Below are 20899 nucleotides of genomic sequence, written 5' to 3' on the forward strand. Positions count from 1 at the left end.
TGTAATCTTTTTAAATTTCCTGCCAAGATACACACCCCTGCACTGCTCCTACATGCTCACACATCCTATTGGTCATGCTGGGGACGAGAGGCCAGGGGACACGGATGCCGTGGGATCTTGGTTACCAGGTAAGCCCTTTACAATGCCACGCTGAGTGTGGCTTGGGGTTACTGCTTCATGTATATTTAACAAACCACAGAGCCATCTCCCATCCTCCAACTTCCTAGATAACAGCCAGTTTCACAATTCTTGGCCTTTTGGCTAAGATCAAGTGTAGTATCTGTTGTTATCGGTTCTGGATCGAAAACCAAGGTGTTTTTGGGTTGGGTGCCGAGGTTAGTACATCTAGATTAAAAGGTGAAGATGAGGTTGTTGGCTGGCAAACTCTGTATCTCTGCCTGCTGATATGAATGGGTCTGCCACAATCTGGCCTACGAGCCGAGGATGAGACGGTCAGTAGGTGTTCGTACCCTTGGTTTGGGAGGCCCAGGATTACCTTAATCACTGTGTTCACTTCACGGTAGAAGGTCACAGTTATTATTGCACACACGGCACCTTAATATTGCACTTCTCTTTTGCAACCCGCCTCTTGGACCGGAGGAATTTTTTGTACCCGTCCTAAAGGCCAGCCATGACTACCATACCATGGCACATATTTCACTTCTTTTTTTTTTTGTGTACATTTGTTTTTTCAAATTTTGCACCATGAAAACCAGAAGAGTAGGGGGTGGTCCACCTGGCTTCACCATGACCCTTGAGTCTGCACTCTCCCTAACCTTGGGCCTCTCTTCAGGATGATAATTGGGAGGGCTTGGCTCCAGTCAGCCCTCACAGTATGGAGGTGCCTTGTCTAGGCTACGGCCTGGGTAAGGTATGCTCAGTATTGGGAAGCTTGTCCCCTGTCAGGAGCCTTGCACCTCAGGGGTTTCAGGTAAAGAGGCCCTAATCCCTTTAGAGATGGGACCATGTAGGACGCCTGGTGCAATTTTTTGTGTTGCACAATTGTGCACTTCACTTTTTTGTTGCACTGGGTTTTGATTTGGTGTTGTTTTTGACACACGAGAAGAGTCACACTGCGGATCTTTGATAAAAAAAGTAAAAAAAGCAAGCTTTACAAACACCATGTTCATCCTCCAGATGAATACAATATCCTCTATAAATAATTTTTAATCTGTGTATTGCTTCATATGTATGCCTCTGAGTGAGCTATATATGCATTAGTAAAACTAAAAATGTTGTACCCATAGCAGTCCCATTTTTTGCAAGTAAAAGGTGCCATTTGTCCTAAAATATTTCTTGTGCAATGTGAATTGAATATTGTTTGTTAAAAGACACATTTCATCCATGACATTGTTCCATTTATATGTTTGAAATAAAACTTTTAGGGAACATTAAAATGGGCTTTCAAAAAAAAGCATTCTGTAGCTGTTTATACATTAATAGTACTAATATCTCTGACAGTATAGTTTTAAATATATAAAGCCTAACTAAACCCAAAGATGAACAACTGAAGGAAAAGTCAGGATGATAAGTGAATACAAACAGTGTATAGAACCAAAGCGGTAGACAGAATATCTGTTTAATAAAGCCAAATGTGTTTACACACTGCATTACAGCTAATTCTGTTATCTCTAAATTCAGCCAGTGGTTGGATGAAATAATATAGACTAGACAACATACACAGCATACTTCAATCATAAAAAAATATGTTACCAGCAAACTAAAGGGCACAAGAGGTTCAGGCTATATGGATAGGTGACCAGCTACAGCCAAGCACGGCTACACAGTAGGTTTTTGAATTTGTACATTCAGTTCTAAAAGTAATTTACACAAATCAGCATGACTGCCTAAAGAATGTTTCTGGTTCAATTTTGGATTGAGTTGGGTTTTAACATTTGAGAATTATGAAAAATTAAATGAAATAAACTTTACATGAAATATACATCTCCTATTTACACTATGCACACAGAAAAGAACAAAAAAACATCAATAACAAACAAGTGAACTGCAGTGCACAGCAACATTTTAACATTAGCTTTACAACTTCTGTAGTACAAAAGGGTTCCATGAAACACAGTAATTCATTTCAGCTCAGTTTAAACCACATATAATTGTAAACATAGTTTTACATAAAAGTTGTTTGCTGGTTTTATGACAAAGCCTAAAGAAAAAATCAATATATATGGAACATTTAGTTATAACAATCATTAATGCCTAACTGCTGGATTCATAGCTCAAGAATAACTGATACTTACATTATAACAAAGACTGCATATTACCTGCAGAAAGGTAAATATAAGTAGAAAATGAATTCTGCTGAAAATGGCGTATTTGGAGAATAGACCCTAAGAATCTATGTTACAAATGTATCCATTACCAAAAATGTTACCTTTGTTATGAACTTACTGATCTTACTTCAGCTATCTGAAATAAAAAAAGTAGCATCACCAAAGAATTAAATCACTTTCCAGCTACATATGACTTGTATTGTACCCATTACACATCTTACTAGCTTGCCAATTGTTCAAGCAGGGTACTGTAATGAATTGGTAAATGGAGCCATTATTATATAATATACCATTACCATTATAGCACAAGTATTGGAAAGCAGGAATATTCACCATTCCCCATGGTATAGTGATAAGCTTGTCCTTTATTTAAATAAATCACAAGGCATAACAAGCTGATATTTTGGGACCTCACTGGATCCCCTTCCCCTCCAAGCAACCCTGTGCCTGTTTAGTTGTGACTACATCCCTATTGAAGTATATAATAAAGCAGTCAGATACCTAAGTAGCAAGGTTGAGTGGGTGGTTAGAATATATATTTAGAATAAAAATTATAATTAGTATATATAATTGCCTGAGTTTCTCAACTAGGGTTCTTTCAGAGACGTTCCTTGAGCAAAGAGCAATTTTTGACTCTGGTCAGTTTAAGTGAATCTGTTAAGGATATCATTTCTCCATTGGCCAGCAATAATAAAAGAAGAAAGCCAAAAATTACCCTAACAGTGCCTTGTATACTGATCATCATTACTTTGGGTGTGGTAGATACTGGTGCGCCCTCTGGTGGTTCACAGACACCCTAATGCAGCGGTCGCCAACCAGTGGGCCGCGAGAAAATTTTGGTGGTTCGCGGCCCTGCCCAATGATTTTATTACCTTCTTTTAAAGCAGAATTCCAATTGGCCAAATGCACATTTAATAAATAAATATCTAGGTTGCATCATTTGCTGAATAATTTTTTCTATTTTCTCTACTCTTATGATTAATATATTTGCCAAAGCTTATAAACTCAAAATACAATCCTACAGTTGCAGCTTTGTAGCATGCTGTGTTATTACGGGCTTAATTTAATCTTGTTCTTTGCAGCAACCAGAGGTAAAAAAAAGTGTGCATTACTTCAACCCACAGGGTTTCTAAATTGGTGCCATGTGTCACTAGATGTGTCTAGTCTAAAGATCAGCATCTTTAAATCTAGCCAAAACTTACTTACTGGACACTGAAAGAGAAGCAGCACGGTGATGGGTTCATCATTCTTTCTCTGCTGCACATTAACGGACTGTCTCCTTGTACTGCTTCTTCCTCTTATACCACAGTTTTGCTATATAAGGATTAAAAGAGTCTGCTACAAGGTGTTACTTAAACTGCCTAAACCAATGAATTTAATTATGTATAAATGATTACAAAGCAGCATTAATATGTACATTTTATATCTTCCTAGGGATCAGCTTTAACATAACACATATTGATGCAAGGGATGACAAAAATGTGCATAGGACCTGACTATTCATACAGCAGAGATTAGTTATTACAAATTAATTACGTGCCCTCTGCACTCCTCTCTTTCTCTAAACTACTACTCCCTCCAGAAAAATCCTATTTTGACTGTACTGTGCAATGCAAAGAATATGATTAGCATGCCCTTGTTCTTAGGGCTCATTCGTACCAGATTTAATTAACAATAAAGCCGTGTAATATAACATGTAATGCCATGTACTAATAGAGTTGGGTAATTTTTCAGTGTCATATAAGTGTTAGGCATTTTCTTTCTGCTTTATTTGAATGTGTGTGTATATATATAATTTTATGCCTGGTACTTGACATTTTTATTTTAGATTCTACTTAAGTATTTCTTTTGATATGCAACAATTTACTCAAATCATGCGTAGTGATTGATATGCTAATCTTTTGTGCTGATCAGCAGAAAGATCACAAAGGCAATTTTTTTTTAACTAGGAAATAAAAAGTGCTTTGATTTATTATATTTTTTATCAAAAAGAGTTTCATAATTGTATTTTATTGAGTGAATACTTTATATTATTTGATGAAACTTTCCAACAAAAGAGCTGTGATTTGTGCATAACACTATCCTTTATAACTCAAAATAGGTTTTAACTCCTTTATGGGAATTTTGTGTTTTGTAACATGAGTTAGAAATATTTTTTCTGTGATGACAGTATTCTTGGATACTGTGGAGCAGTCTGTCTCCCTCTGATTTACTAAAGCTCTCAAAGACCGGAGAAGATAGACTATCATGGGAGAACCTGGATGATCTAGCAAACCTGGAACAGGTCTACTAGCAAATGATCTTTAAGAAATCCTTTTCAAGTTTGCTGGATCACCCAGGTTCTCCAATAATAACACAGCTCAACAAAATTTTTTTTTTTTCACTTGCCTAGGATTTTTCAACATATTTAGTGTATTTTATGTCTGCTGAATACAGAAATGTCATCAGTTTCATTAAATTGTCTCTAGTTCTTGTGATACAGGAATCGGAATAGATGATTTTACCAACAACAAATGTTAACACAGCATATTATTATCAATCTTTATTTACACCGATGTTTTGCATTTTTTATATTAAATGTAGAATTATTTTCAAGAAACTTTAATTTGCACTTTTTTTATCCATGCAATTATTTTTTTTTTACAGAAATTTACAATTTCAGAAATTTTTTAGAGTTCTACAAGAAAAAGTTGTTTAAATGACCCTAATGTATTTTGCTACATTTGTGGTGAATATTCTCAGCAAAAACAGAGAACATTACAGAATTTGTGCAACAAGCATATCTTGCATATTTTGGTATTAAACTGGGGGACTAAGAAAAGTATGTGGATCCCCATATGGTATGCAAAACTTGTGTAGAGTGTTTATGTCAGTGGAAAAATGGAAAATTGAAAAGTTTGAAATTTGGTGTACCTATGGTATGGGGAGAGCCCAAAAAGCATCATAATGAATGTTATTTTTGTGCTGTGAATGTAAAAGATTTTAGTCGTTTCAAGAAAAACAAGTGGGAGTACCCTGGTTTGGAATCAGCAAGACGACCTGTGCCGCATGGTGCGGATGTTCCCATACCAGTGTTCAGTACACTCCCTGATATTCCTATATCCGACATGGAGGATATACAGGGTTTGGAGTGTAATCCAGGAGTTAGCAGTGGAAGTGAATATGAAGGAAGTTTTTCATCAAGCCAGCAGTTCTCCCAAGTAGAGCTCAATGATTTAATACGTGACCTAAGTCTGTCAAAACAAGCATCCAGGCTAAAAGAAAAGAACTGTCTGAGACGGGAAGTTAAAATAACGGTTTATAGTACAGGAGAGGTGACACTTCTACCATATTTCAGCGAAGATGGAGACTTTGTGTACTGTTGTAACATCCCTGGACTACTACCCCATATGGGAGTACCAGAATACCGAGTAGAAGACTGGCGGCTCTTCATAGACAGTTCCACTCCAAGCTTGAAATCTGTTTTACTGCATAATGGCAACTGCTATGCATCAATTCCAATTGGTCACTTAACAAAACGGCGGATCTGGTAAGGCTGTATTTACTATTGTTTTCTATTGTTTTAGCTACGTGTGACTCGGGGTTACTGCTCTCAGCATCTTTTTTTTACCCCGAGTGTCACTCTGGGTTACTACTCAGGGGGTTAAACTTTAAAAATTTGGGTGCTACTTTGAGCATAAAGGTACACTATCTCCATAGCAATTCGCAAACATTTCCAGAAAACCTTGACGATTTCAGTGAGGAACAAGGGCAGAGGTCCCATCAAGATATGATATGATCATATAGGGTGATGGAAGAAAGGTATCAGGGCAGATGGGATAGACACATGATGACAGACTACTGCTGGTGCCTTCAACATGATTGTCCTGATCATCAGCATAAAAGGGAAATCATACAAACTGAGTTTTTCAATGACTTCTTTGTGATTAGTCTGTAAATATACTGAATAAAGAATATAATACACTAAGTATTATTCAAAATGTACAAAAATGTAATTGTGTATACGTAGGCATATCTATTTTCATTTTGTTTAATTTTCATGTTTCATTAGTTTTCTATGAAGTTATTATTGAGGCCATTATTTCAAAAACTAGAGGCAATTTAGCAAAACCAATACCATATGTGGAATCTGTGCGTCAAATTAACCTAAAATGACTTTAACCTGTTTGGCAAGAAAATGTTTGTTGACCAGTGCTATCTTTTCTAGTCACAGAGAGTTTTAATAAATCAGACCTTTTGAATTTACTTGGCCAGCATAAGTATTTAGTCCTATATTTATAATGTTAATGTTTGTTTATAGGTAAACCCTTTCTTTGCGGATGGCATACAAAAAAAATGTGTCTTGTCAAAGGTAATCACTGAAAAAGGGGGTGGGGTGGGGGGGTTCAATCTACCACATCTACAGGAGCTGTCATGATTTTTTCAACTACCTGGAAAAAATGCTCATCAAAACGCAGCATGACGAAGGAATATTGTTGTAATTCTCTTCTCTATTCACTTTACTATCATATTTGAAAAGAAGGTAGCAGCAGGTAACATTCTTGGGGCTGATAAGCATTGCACACAATTTACAGCATGGAGATTACAAAGATGTCTTTACTGCAAATAGGTAACGTATTTCAAAGTTTAAAGATAATGGTAAATTGCATGCAGGATGCATGGCGATTAATGAATTATTGCTTGTGTATGTTTAGGTGGAATATCTGAATAATAGATAAAAATAACAGATCTGGTATTTTCCATAATTTTGGTTGTTGTGTAAATTAGCTAATGTCATCATCATTACCAAATCATTTTGGTAGTTCGACAGCAAGTGATAGACTGACAATGTTGGATTGTGATAAAGACCAAAAGGCAACAGTGTAGGATTGACCCCATATAGTCTGGTGGTGTCTTTAAAGAATACTTCCTTACACAAAACGATCCCCCATAGATTAGCAAACGGCTTGCCACTTTTTTGGGGAGTACTATGAAATTAAAGGCCCATGGCTTTATCATCAGGTGGTAGAACCAAAATGGAGGGAATTTTGTGGCGCGTCAAAACACCAATGGTTTATTCAGTACATTAAAACAAATAACTTTATAAAACAATTAGTACATTTTCATTCAAAAAGCAACATAAAAAGTTCAAGGTTGTAACAATGTTGAGCATTCCAAAATAAGACAAAACATCAAAAAACAGTTCCAAATGCGTTTTGCATGCAATGACCCACTTCTTCATCCTTAGTGGTTTGCTGCAAAGAGTAGTTATTGATACTTCTCATCAAATGTTATTTATGCACCGCTCAGTCTCATCTTAAGGGCAGGCAAATGTGCAAGTCACCACACCATGATAAAGTAGGAAGCCATTCATCAAATAAGCAATCCGTTTTTAAAGAAGAGTTTTACAGTGACAACGCTTTTTACAAATGTAATCTAGAAGCTAAAGTAGGTTCTCTAGCTCTCCAGGTATCATCTATATATTTTAAAAATATAACTGTCTCCAGCACAAAAGCTCATGTATTTCTGCCAGCTTTTTCTTGTGGGAAAAAAAGGTTCATTATGTATTGTCTGATCCAGATGTGGAACTCTATAATCATTTATCATGAACCGTGAAGAAAAAAACTCATAAAGGCTTCAACTTTGTAAAGAAAATAATGGATTACTGTGGCTGTGAACAAGAAACTTTGTTCCCCAAGATTTTAGTTCTAATACCAATTACAATATTGCTTTAGCAATGCAGGAATCACAAGACATTTGTATAGCCAGCCTGCAAATGTAATCCTCATGTAAAGGAAGCCTTCTTAGAACTTTAGCCTGGACTGTTTATTTGCACACTTTTATGTTTTTACATCTATTTTACCAATCATGTGTTTTTTAAGCTACCCTTGTCATCAGCAGGAACACAAATGTATCAAAAATATACAATACAAATCAACGCATTACAAATATACTGACACCTAAAAATTAAAATGTATAGTTGATTGTGCATGGTCGTTGGATACCTCTGCAAGCACATCAATAGGCATCAGACTTATCAAGTCTCCTCCAGCCTATGCCTAGCTGTAAGTCCGTTTATTAAGCTATATAGGCATTGATTTTCAGTTACAAATTTCTGTATTAAAATATATTGGTAGTGTCAATGTGAACATAGAAAACAGGGAGCACATGTTAAATTAGGAATGCAATAATAATGTAGCTTGGCTTATTAACATAACCTTTTCAACACTTGGTGTTACTACCTGACCTTAAGTAACTATGCACGGCAAGAGCTCAGACTTTTCAAGTAAATTGCACAACTCGGGGATAACAGCGCCTATAATTTTGTCCACAAAGGTCAGCATTAATGATTGTCAAAATGTATAGCAAATATTTCGAAAAATTGCATTCCTTTGCTCCCCCTATGCTGTGTACAGATTTCACTACAGAACTCAAACCAGCATGCAACTTCACAGGTCACTTTATTCTGCACATGCGTGGCCCTAATGAGATGCCCGGAACAAGCCTTTTATATGATAATATTTCTATTGGGGTCTGTTATGTAAAAGCTGCTTATGCACAGTATAGTACAGTACAGTCAGGTTTAAAATAATAAAGATTTCCAAAGAAAAATAATGTACCAAAAGATGTGTGCACATATGTCTCAACTTATCCTTATGTCACTAAGGTTGGTGTAAACCAGTGGTGGGAACACGTGGTATGACCCCCAATATGTCAAGGGGTGTAAAGAAAATGTAGTTGGCCATGGCAGTTGACAGGTGTGGAAAAATGTACTTATATTGGAAGGTGATTAAAGGTAAGTGGATCAATAAAACCTGAGCCTACTCTGCTCTGGGTCAAGAGTGCAAAATACACAGAATGAAGGGGTCAGGTTTTTGTAATGTACATAGTGAAGGGGTCAGGTACATGTAATGTACATAGTGTGGGAGACAGGGGTATGTAACATATTGAGTGCAGGGGTCAGGAGTACATACATCCTAGTGTACAGCACATACTATGACTTCTTTCACTTCCACGCCCGCACAGTAAAAGCCCCAAGTACACTATATACACACATATACCACATACACAGTGCATATACATATTAGGCACTAGACAGGTTAAGGTTAGGTACTGGGTATATTGGGGTTATTGTTAGAGACAAGGGGGGTTAAGGTTGGACAACAGACCTTTAAGGTTAAGCACTGGTAAGAAAAGGATTACATTTAGCCACCATGATTAGCCAACATTTAGCCATGATTGGCAGTTTAAGGTTGTCCACCAGGAACTGGTTAAGGTTAGTCAGCAAGTATTCAGTTGGAACACCAGCATACGCAAAAGAAACATACATACTTCTCTGTGTGGCAGCATCCAAGCAACATTGTTACTATCTGCTACTTGATAACAATGTCTGGTGGAATTTTGGCAGCACATCAAAATCTAGAGATACAGTCCCTAAATATTTCTGATTAACCCACCAACACAATATGGAATACTACCTGCTCCCATTAAGAAATTCAAATGGCATTTTGTCTAGTGATACAGTGGTATCAAAGAAATTGGGAGACAGAACACATAGGCCCAATCTCTTTGCAACAAAGTCTAAATGGGTTGGGCAGACCTGTGTGTCACCTAGTGCAGTATCCCCCACATTACCCTGGTAATGTCACTGTCTCCATGATCGTCCTAACAGCCTATAAATCAAAGTAATTTAGTACACAAACCTAAAATCTTAACTTTAACCTGAGGAGCCACTCCTAAAGTACAATAAAGGCTCCAGAATCACAGCCTAAACAAGTACCAAATTCACTAATGCAATACACAAACTTACTTTACCTTCCCTGGCTGAGTCTAGTCTTGCCTTATTTGTGCTTCATGCACCCCCCTTCCCCCCACTAGGCAGGAACAGGTATAACTAAGTGCAGATTGACAAGTTATAAGTGAACCAGCAGCCCACATTTACATTTAATAGCAAATCAAAGTACTTCTTTAGTTACTGGGGCTCCTGGCACAATGATGAAAACAGAAGAATGTTTAATGAAACGATTTGCTTCCATTATATTAATTATTATTTGTCATATCCACTATCTCTACTGCATATTGGGGTAAACTGTGTATTTTGGGTTTGAACCTTTTGCCATATTTCTGGGATTTTACTAACCAGCACTGAAAATTTGACATGCTTTTTGTAGTTGGATGCAACTCCACTTTTATAAATCAATTGAACGGTGATTCAAAATACATTTATGGAATGAATACAACACAGAAAAGATGTATGTCATATTAATATGATGTATGTCATATTAATATCAATATTATTTAACATGACTCACCATTTTTTTTTCAAACAGGCTTCACCAGTGTATTGTTTGGACCACAAAATATTTAACTCTTGTCTTTTATCTCCGATAAAAGAATAAGCTATAGAAGTAAAAGTAGGATTTCCTTGAAGATTGGTAACCTTATACAAATTCCTGGAAAAAACTATCCAAGGTTGACTGACACCCGATGTACAGGTATGTATTTAATAATTTGCAGGTTGTAACTATAAATATTAGGCAAATCTTTAAAATTAAGAACAAAAGTCCAGATGCGTTTTTTACATATGTAATAACAGAGTGGTCCCACTGGCCCTACGTGGCTCTCTGCATTGCACAGCAGAGAGGATAAGCTTGGTTACCTTTTTATGAGTGATGTTCTTTCATTAAAATTGGTAAAATGATATATTTTATGATTTTTCTTTATACTAAACAGCTTTTAGAACACCATATTTCATCAAAAACTCACTGAGATGTGTTTAACAACATACTGTAACCACTATGATAATGGTATATGAAAATCTCATCAAATGTTGATAACATTTATCACTTAAAATATATCTTTAGACTGGTCCGAAATATATGTAGTTTCCACTGAAAAGAACTTTATACTCTGATATGAAATATATCCAGTAATGTTTATTTGGATGAGCCCTCTCTCAACATAGTATTTACATTGTCCTGCTTGTGCTCTGTGAGGAATATTTATTCTCATATATCCCATGCTGGTATGCTGACAGTATTATTGGAACTTTTATTGTCCAATTCTTCAACCACCAACCCATGGTGAGCAATTCTTCCACTCCTTAATGAGAACATACCACCTTTGGCAGTGGTACTGTTACATGAGTCTGAACCTTGAGCTGAATCACTGGGTTGTACTTCCACAAAGATCCGGTTACGTACTCCAAATACAAACCCACTGTTCTTTCTTTCTGAATATGTTTCCTTATGCTCCCGGTTCATTGAGCAGAACTGTACTTTAAAGGCTTCCTGGAAACCCCGTCGAAAGTTCTCATTAAAATACCCATAAATGATAGGATTGACGCTACTGTTGAAGAAGGCTAACCAGTGGGCAAAAGGAAAAATATACACAGCAATTATGTTCAACTGATAATCATTGAGATTTCCATAATCTGTAAGCAACATAAGGGTCCAGAGGGGGAGCCAGGACAATGTGAAAAACAATGCTACCATTATCAGCATGTTTATTACCCTTACTTTCCTTTTGGAAACTCTTCGACCTTCATTTTCTTCAGATACAGATCCTCGAATAGGGGCAGAAGACTTAAAAAGTTTGAATGCGATGCGAGCGTACATGATAACAATCAAAGTGAGAGGAGCCAAGTAAATATGGGAAAAAAGAACTGTTGTGTATATTTTACGCATTTCCTTGTCTGGCCAAGCTTCCCAGCATGAGTAGAGAGGGTAGAAGTTATTGTAGTCATCTACCATAAAATGATAGTCATCCCTGGTCACGGTAAGAGTGACTGCTGATGGGCACATAATAATCAGGGCTAGAACCCAAATAACAATGATGGTGAAGATGGCTTTTCTTAGAGTTAGCTTCTGCCTGAAGGGATAGACAATGCAGCGGAACCTGTCAAGGCAAAAAAAAATGGATGTTACTTGTTGTAGATAATATTGGTAAAGGAAATCATATACACATTTGTACAAGAATCAGCATAACAAAATTTGTAAATCTATCTGGTTTAAGTAGTAATATAGAGATAAGCTTTTCTTCAGCATTGTGTACAATATAGCAGTAATGTCAACTGACCCCATTTCAGTTCACTTAAAACTAGAAGAGCAGAGGCATCAGTACCCTTCATTTCTCTCTTCATGTACAGTATACAGCTATGAGGCTGTAAACCAAGAAATCCTAGGCATCTCACATACCAGGTACAGCTTATTAAAAAACATCATACATTTTAGGTTACATATAAAGATTTCCTCTTCTATGCAATCTCTTTAATGCAAGGTAGCATAAAACTTTACCGAGGCCTTTAGAAACAATAAAAAGTATACATTGATGAGTAGTTTCCATTTGTTATACAATCCCAGTAACATACAAACTAAGAGGACATATATAACATTGCAAAAAACATGTTTTGCTACTATGTTAGAATTTACTAGTTGATGGTCGTTTGAAAGAAATTGATATCTATACATTACAGTTATATGCTTTCACATATATAACATTACAAAAAATTTGTCTACATTAACCTGTTTTGCTGTTGTGGATTCTATATGCCACTATGCAAGAATTTCCAGTTTCATGGCACCTACAAAAGCACTTCTAGCTATACACTGCAGTTATATTTATCAGGTAAACATAACATTCACTGCAGTTAAGTGTCTGATATTGTAAGCAAAATATACACATACACAGAAAACCTGCCAGTGCGCTTGTTATTTGCATTTACTGATTAATATTTTTTTCAGCCAAAATAATAGATATGTGCTACATCAAAACTATCTGCCCACATCAGTTCTTGAGCATATACAGTTAAGAATGCTTTCCAAGCCACTAGTGATATAATTGCTGCACAAATTGTTAATCTGTACATCAAGAGACTGGTTGGCAGTGAGGTCCCAGAGACAATTATGTTCCTGAAAACCCTGTGTTAGGATTGCTGGAAGCTCGTCATTATAGGGAGCTGGTGAAGAGCACAGAAGGGAGAAAACAGATGTAATGCCAACATACAGTTCAGCACTGACAAAATATTTACATAGAAAATGTCAAACACTACAAAAATGACTACAAAGCATCTCCAATAACATGTGTTTACTGATGGAATACATTATTATTACTAAAAAATATAAAGTATACTGCAAATTCTTGTATTATATAAAGATAAGGTATGAAAAAATTGTAAACTTGTTTTGCATGCTGGAGCTCACAGCAGATAGAGAAACAATTCTCACTGTAAATAATACAAAATTACTAAATGTGTTTTTCTATTTTCTGAAATCTTCGTAGCAACAGGCGGCCTATTAATCACATAAACATATGACACCGATACTAAGAGCTTAAAAACATCATAGCGGGCTTGCCAATTAGTATAATAATAAGTCAAATAACTTGCACTTCTAAAACTATTCTTTGTGAAAAATCAAAAGGTAAAGGTTTATGTACGGAACTTTTCTGATTATTATTTTGAGATGTTGATCCTTTTAATCTAACTACTAGTGTGCTTTTCATACATTGTTTATGTTTTTTTCATCTGCATTTGTCTGATTAATCTGACTAACTTCCATCAAAACTATTCATGTAGAAAGTTTAGGGTTTTTATTTTTCATTCCTTGTTCTTAGTTTTAAGAGTCATTGCATATTGTTCTATATTTTAGGTTTATTTGTCAGTTCAGTAGCTAACACTAACCTGGCTCAATACTTGTATTACTATGTGTTACAGTGTTTCTCTATCTTTTTAACATGGGAAAATATTATTATATATTCAGGGAACCTCCTTTATAATTACTACATACACAGAACTTTAATGTGGTGGTTAGAAGGCAGAATACTTCTTACATGGTCAGTGGGAAGGCTGCCACCCTTACAGATAGCCAAAAAACCCTTACAGATAGCCATTGGTATCTATTATTAAAAGAACCCTTGGCAACGTCTGGAGGAACCCTGGTTGACAAACACTGATGATTCTCTTGGACCCAGAGGTATACGAACAGGTATTTTAGGATTCAACCTGCCTATTTCCACCAGTGACCTACACATGCCAGCCTTGGACCACAGATTCTGAAGTCTTGTAGCCATGTACATTGCTTTTATTGCTACTCTGTAATCACACTTTCTTACAGTTGCTGTGGCAAAGAAAACGCCAATAATCAGAAAAATCTTCATATTCTTTATTTTGTGTTAGTGCGTGTGTTGTGAGGGGATTTGGAATAGCATAAACACTTAGGCCTCATACAGAAGTCCGATGGACATCAGAGGATTGTCTCGGGAAATGAAAATGAGGGACCGCAGTACACATGTCAGATTTTCTATTTACTGACACATATGCATAGCTTTAGGGTGATTGTGACCCTGGGTCAACGCCTGCACCAGAAACTCTAAGGGTATAACTCATAAGATAAATTACTCTTTTTTTCACTGTCTTAGATTTAAAAAAAACACATTCCTTTGAAAAAATAATTTTACTCATTTTAAGCCATAAACACAGGCAATAAAGATCCACTAAAGATTTGCTATTCAAAAAAATATAGACAATTATACCGATAGAGGGGGTAGCTGTTCAATAGGTGTTGCAGAATGAAGTGATCGGTTTTGTGGTTAATTTAGCATTGCACAATACTAAGTTTAGCAGAAATTTTACTTGAATGCTATTGTATATTGTATGTTGTATATTGTAAGACATTTCTAGTAATAAAACGTATACTACAACTTGCAGTAATGAGCTAGGCAATGAAAAAGAAAGTTCACAAGATACAGTGTTTTATTTCCATGTATAAACCACCGAAAGAACAAAGTACATTTTGTTATTTTCTCTTAGTTGCACGTTTACATAATACCAAAAAGGGAATGGCAATCTATTGAAAATAACCCTAAAACTAGCTATCTGCCACTGGGAAACATAATCATCATGGCAATTACAGCATTGGTTCTGCTTGGCTAGTTGGAAAAAAAAGTAGTTGTATATACCCAGTGGTTTCATATAAACTTTACCCTGTACATCATGTTATTTACCCTGCAATAATTTGCATCAACACTTTAATAAAACTGTAACCTGCATGAAGTGGCAGAGAAAATAATTGCACATATGAAAAGGAAGCTCCACACTAATATATCTGCTCATAGCTGGAAAGACTCTTGTCACATCCACAATCAATCTTGAATGGTATATTGATACAACATCTTACAGTTGGCTTATGCAAGACAAGCTACTTCAAAATTGTAACAGAGGAGGCATAACTTGTTAATGTATTGTATTTTTTTATTGATTTATCTGTGGAGATATGAATACCCCTGCAATTTTGTGTCTTTTACATTTTTATTACATGAAAATCCATAGCATATTAAAGTAAATCACAACCTCTGGTCAGGTAAATCAATAAAAATTATAATTCTTATCACTAATATTATTTATTTCAAATGTTCAGGCACTGGATTCTGTTATATTTGTGACCTACGGAACTAGGCAATTTGTCATAATGAAAATGCTGAGTTAAAGGTCAGCTGTTCAGGAAATATTCAGATCTGTGCAGGATGATGTAGAAGCAGAGGGTTACCCATCAGCTGACTCCGAGAGGAAAACAAAAACATAAAAGAAAACTAAAATATATATTTCAGCAATATAGCTGTTTTAAGAGCCTGGCTAGTCTCCAGTAAAATTTATTTTCTGTGCTATATACTATGCTGCCTGCTTTCAGTTTACATTAAATTCATATGCATTATAAAATAGCAAGAAGTAAGAGAAGTAAAATAGCAAGAAGTAAGTAAGAGTCTTCGTATGAAGTGTGCACCCCTGACCCTGTCATTCACACAGAGTTCCATTATTCACAGCTGTCCATCTTTTAAATGGACATTTAGGGTCTAATTTATTAAAGCTCTCCAAGGCTGGAGAGAATACACTTTCCTTAGTTAAGCTGGGTGATCCAGCAAACCTGAAATAATTTTCTTTATTTGCTATTTTATAGCAAACGTTTTGAATTCTTGACCAGATCCATTCCAGGGGGTTGTTGGATCACCCCGCTTTACTGATAAAAGTGTATCCTTTCCAGCCTTGGAGAGCTTTAATAAATCAGGCCCTTAGATGTTGCCAGATTTTGGGAGCATGAAATGGACTTAAATATTCATGATAAACAGCTCATTATTCATTTACTAAAAACTTTGCATTCTTACCTACACAGAGGAAAAAAAAGTTAAAATGAGGTCCCATATACTTTAAGAAGTAAAAGGGAAATCCTTCCGGGATCACAATTTCGCTATTTATTATTAACCAGGATTTTTGTTAAACACTATACTTTATACTATATTTCTATAAATGTAGCCTACTTTTCATTTTTTTAAGGAAATACATCATACAGGTTTTTCATTTAGCTGTTTATGCTAGAACTAGGGCAGAATTCTGAATTGTCACAGCTCTTAGGTCTTGTTGAGACTAGTTTTAAACCCCATGCCTGTGAAGCAGTGCTGTTACTGAATTCACAGAATTGGCCGCATGCAGCATCTGGCCTTAGGAAGAAGACACAGGAGTGGTTGGGGGTATCTGCAGGGCTAAAGCTAGTCTGAATAAACCTCATACTGTTGTATGTAGATGTATATAGGAATTACAACTGTTACACTCATCCCTTGTGGTTGTAAGAGAGGGAGGTTTAATAACCACCTAACCACCTTCCAAAAGGTTTCTTAAAATGAATGCAAAACTTTTTTTTTTTGTCATTTTGGATAGAGCAGGAAATTTGAAAACCCTGACAGTCTATTTCTATATGCTTACTGTCAATGCAGAAAATCATTTAAAAAAAAAATCACACCTTTAATCTTGCAGGTCAGACGATCCATCAGGGGAAGGAAATGCTGGGCACAGCTATTTTGTTCCCTCTGCTTCCAGGTTCTTCTTCGTACGTGACCTGATCCCGCACTGCACAGGCGCAAGATTAAGTGACGTAGATGGGGGGAGTGCCAATCTCACTGCACATGCGTGAGATTGGCATGTTTTTACTCCCAATAAAGAAAAGGCTCCTTCTGTGCATGCCCAATCTCGGAGCAGCCAAAGCCTCCCAGGATGTGACAATGGTATCCTGGGAGACTCTGCCCACTATTTTGCAGGTAGGGCGATGCTGCACCATGCGGTGCATTCACCTCCAGAAAACAGTGTAAATTTGAAAATGCACTCCAAAATCCATGCCGGAAATCTGAAGGAACAGGATTATCGATGGGCGGATTTTTGAATATCAACCTGTAAAAGATCAACATTCTAACTAATACAACTATTTGTGGTTAACGGTCCTCAAGAGGAATATTGTTGTCTACGTAACAACAGGATTCCCGTATTACCAATAAAACAAGATAACTGTTTTTTTTAGGTATATAGTGCTATCGGGATCCTTCATATTGTAATGGTAGAAATTTCAGGTAGGCGACGGTTGTAACTGCTCCCAGTGGGACCAAATCTCTTGATGCTTATCAAGGCGAACTTGGCTGTTAGGCAATCCTGTTCTGGCTGTTAGCAGTTTCATCAGTTTATTATCTTGAATTTGTTTATACAAATCTAGTTCTGTAGAGAGGGAAGGTGATTTCAATGTAATGTATTGTGTTTTAGTGAGGCTTCTAAGAGGGAGACCCCTCTTGATTAAGCAAAGTGACATATTTAGAGATAGCTGTAGTAGGAGTTTGTGGGTAGTTCAAAATTCAAAAAGGTAAGCAATTTACGTGTCCCATGATGTGTAATATGTCTAAAATAAAAAGTACCAAAGGACAGACATCCTTTTTGTAAAGATATCTGGCCTATCAGAGGCCTTTTCAGCACCTAAGCTGTGGATTAGGGCTCCCTGATCCATTTTGTTAATCACATCAATAAGGGAAATAGTCCTCCTGGTGTTGTCAGCTGCCTAACCCAACCATAATGTAACCAACCTGGTCCCTAGAAAAGGGTAATAGAGGGCCTAAACATGTGGCAAAAATCCTGGTTAACAATTTTAAATCTAAATTCAGGAGGGCAAATGGACGGTAGCTTGCTGGGTCAGCTGGTTCTTTTCCAGGTTTCAGAAACACAGATACATGGGCATGCAACATGGTGGATGGAATTGCTAATCCATCCAGAAAGCTATAAAATAAAGATGCCAGATGTAGAAACCAGAATGGGACTACAGGATTTGTAATATAGATATATTAGCCCATCTGGTCCTTAAGCCTTTTCAGAAGCAAGCATTCTATTGGCAGTGGGTGTAACAGAACTGTTAAGGAATTCAATTGATGTATCTGTGAGGGTAGGAAGGGAGCAACGAGACAAATATACATCTATCCTCCTACCCTCAATGTCTGGGTCAGGTGAGCTCTCTAGCCCAATTTGTCTTTCCTAAGCCAGGGAGCCTCCTTATTACAGCGCCTCTGAATCATCCCCTTTGGGTTTTCCATAGAGTTGATGTTGAGAAATGGAGTTCAAACTCTCCAGGAAATAGTGCCACAGTTCATTTTGCAGCACCATATTTGTAGGAGAATATTTAGGCAAATAGTCATTAGGTTTCCAGTATCATCTGCTCAGTGGGGCATGGCCCAATCTCAGTTCCAGAAACATAAGGTGTGGTCTTACCAAGTGATATGCCCAACTTTGAATACTGGTTGCTCTAAGCACTGGAAATTTAACAAAAAAATTACCTATCCTGGTATGGGGATTATTGGGTTTAGAGCACCTAGGCTTGTAAAAAAAAATCTTCTATACAATTTAGCTAACTAAATACTTTTATTCAAATCTAGAATAGAATTTCTCCAAAAATTAATTAAATATGGAAACAAATTATCATGATAAAGCACTGTCTAATGTTTTTCTTTTCAGCAATGTCTATTATTTTATTACATGTGCTCTCAATTACTATATATTTGACAAATATTTTTCTGTATGACGTGATCACACGAACTATTCTGTATGTTGGTAATGTAACATGCAACCGTAAAATCAGAAGTTTACGTTAAATATTTTTCTGTATATCCTGATACTAGAATAGCAAGGGTCCAAAGTAATTACTGGAGGTTTAAAGACTGAAAATAAATCACATTGTTCTCAGTAAAATATAAATATCTAGCTTGCTATCAATAAACAGAGGTAAAACTGGTATTTCCATACCAAGGCAGCCTTAATCTGACCACCAAAAGTATTGTAAGTTTTAAATGTTAATTAAAGACTTGAGTGAGTCTAATGTTTTCAACCAGATAGAGCCCAAGAAACCAACAGAACAGAGGATCAGCAATACACAAGCAGTGCAGCATGTCTAAGCAAGAAGTAGCAAAGCAAATATGTATTTAGAAAACATGTCTGTCCCAATGTGCATATATAATTACAAACCTCATTTATTACATTGATATTCATTAATTAAAAAAAACTGGTTAACAAAAAAGTATTTATATCAGCCAAAAATTCTAAACTAACACTAGGTATCCCCAGATATAGGTTCTAGAACAGTGGTCCCTCACCGATGGAGAAAAGTTTGATTGTCCTCAGCTCTGGCCAGTGCACCCCTGAGTGGACGCACCAGCCAGAGCTGAGGACTATGTTCTCCATACAGATCCCAGGCTCAGCGAAGTTATCTACAATGGGATGCTCAAATCTGTGATTGGAGAGTGGGCGGGTTCTGGCATCATGATTTCATTATGGGGGAGGTTTCTTCCTCTTTGAGTGACACCTGGCTCCCCGCCCATGCGCGGTCCAAAGTCGACAATTTTAGTGGACCACTGTTCTAGAAGGTATAGTGTATGGTATAGATAGATTGTTACAGTGTTATAGCCCTTGGGTTTAATGATCCAAAATATAAAGAAAAAAGCAGATAAAGAGGGTTTTTTGGGCTGATATCTATATATAAATATATATATATATATATATATATATATGTATATCCCCAGATATATTTTATCCTAGAATGACAGAGAAGGACAGTTCTGTAGCCTGCGATAATGCTACTGGTTGTTAGGTGACCTCATTCTGGTCCTGTTGAGATACTGGGGCTTTAGGCCCTGAACTTTTTTTTTTGTACCCTCTCCCACATTGTTGTAAGCGAGGAGAATGCTACAGGTCCAGAGACAGTGAGGAGGTGCTAGAAGTAGCAGGAGTTTACAGCTTTAAGCGTGTAAAAATGTTGTAGGCTTCCTCTGAGGTGGAGATGGAGTAGGAATGATTGTCACATAGAAAAATCAACTTGAAGGGGTGGCTCCATTTATACTTCATGCCCCTAGATTGTATAATGTTGAGGTAGGGTTTTAGCACCCATATTTTCTGTAGGGTTTGAGGTGCTAGTATTGCAATGATTTGTTATGTGTGCGATTGGAAACTAAGTTCCTTTTTGTTCGAGGTGGCATGCATGACGGTATCTTTGGTATGATAAAAAGTAAACTTTACTATAACCTCCTGTGAGGGACCATTTGTTTTTTTTGGGCCCCAAGGCATGATGGATGCGGTTGAATTTGAGCCCTTCCAGAGGGTAATTAGGCGAAAGCTCTTGTATTAGTGCTGTCACATGAGAAGTAAGATCCTCCACATTTTCTGGTAGGCCACCAGTTCTAACATTGCCTCACCAGTTTTTTTTAAGTCCTTAATGTCCTTAAGTCCTGTCATGGGAGTCCACCACGATGATCACATCATCTACTAAAAGGGAGCAAATTCATTA

The 20899-nt window shown here is 36.7% G+C and overlaps 1 protein-coding gene and 1 pseudogene across 1 annotated transcript in view; one reads left to right on the top strand and one right to left on the bottom strand.

Moving 5' to 3' along the window:
* The first annotated feature begins 241 nt into the window (after positions 1–241).
* On the top strand, positions 242–454 carry LOC140340174 (U2 spliceosomal RNA; annotated as a pseudogene).
* A 6462-nt stretch (positions 455–6916) lies between these two features.
* NPFFR1 (neuropeptide FF receptor 1) overlaps positions 6917–20899 on the bottom strand; it is an 81994-nt gene continuing 68011 nt past the window's right edge. The window contains exon 4 of the mRNA XM_072424469.1: positions 6917–12164. Coding sequence (XP_072280570.1) covers positions 11276–12164 — 889 coding nt within the window. The 3' untranslated portion in view covers positions 6917–11275. The remainder of the gene's footprint in view (positions 12165–20899) is intronic.

The sequence above is a fragment of the Pyxicephalus adspersus genome, chromosome 10, assembly GCF_032062135.1.
Source record: "Pyxicephalus adspersus chromosome 10, UCB_Pads_2.0, whole genome shotgun sequence".
Taxonomy (NCBI): domain Eukaryota; kingdom Metazoa; phylum Chordata; class Amphibia; order Anura; family Pyxicephalidae; genus Pyxicephalus; species Pyxicephalus adspersus.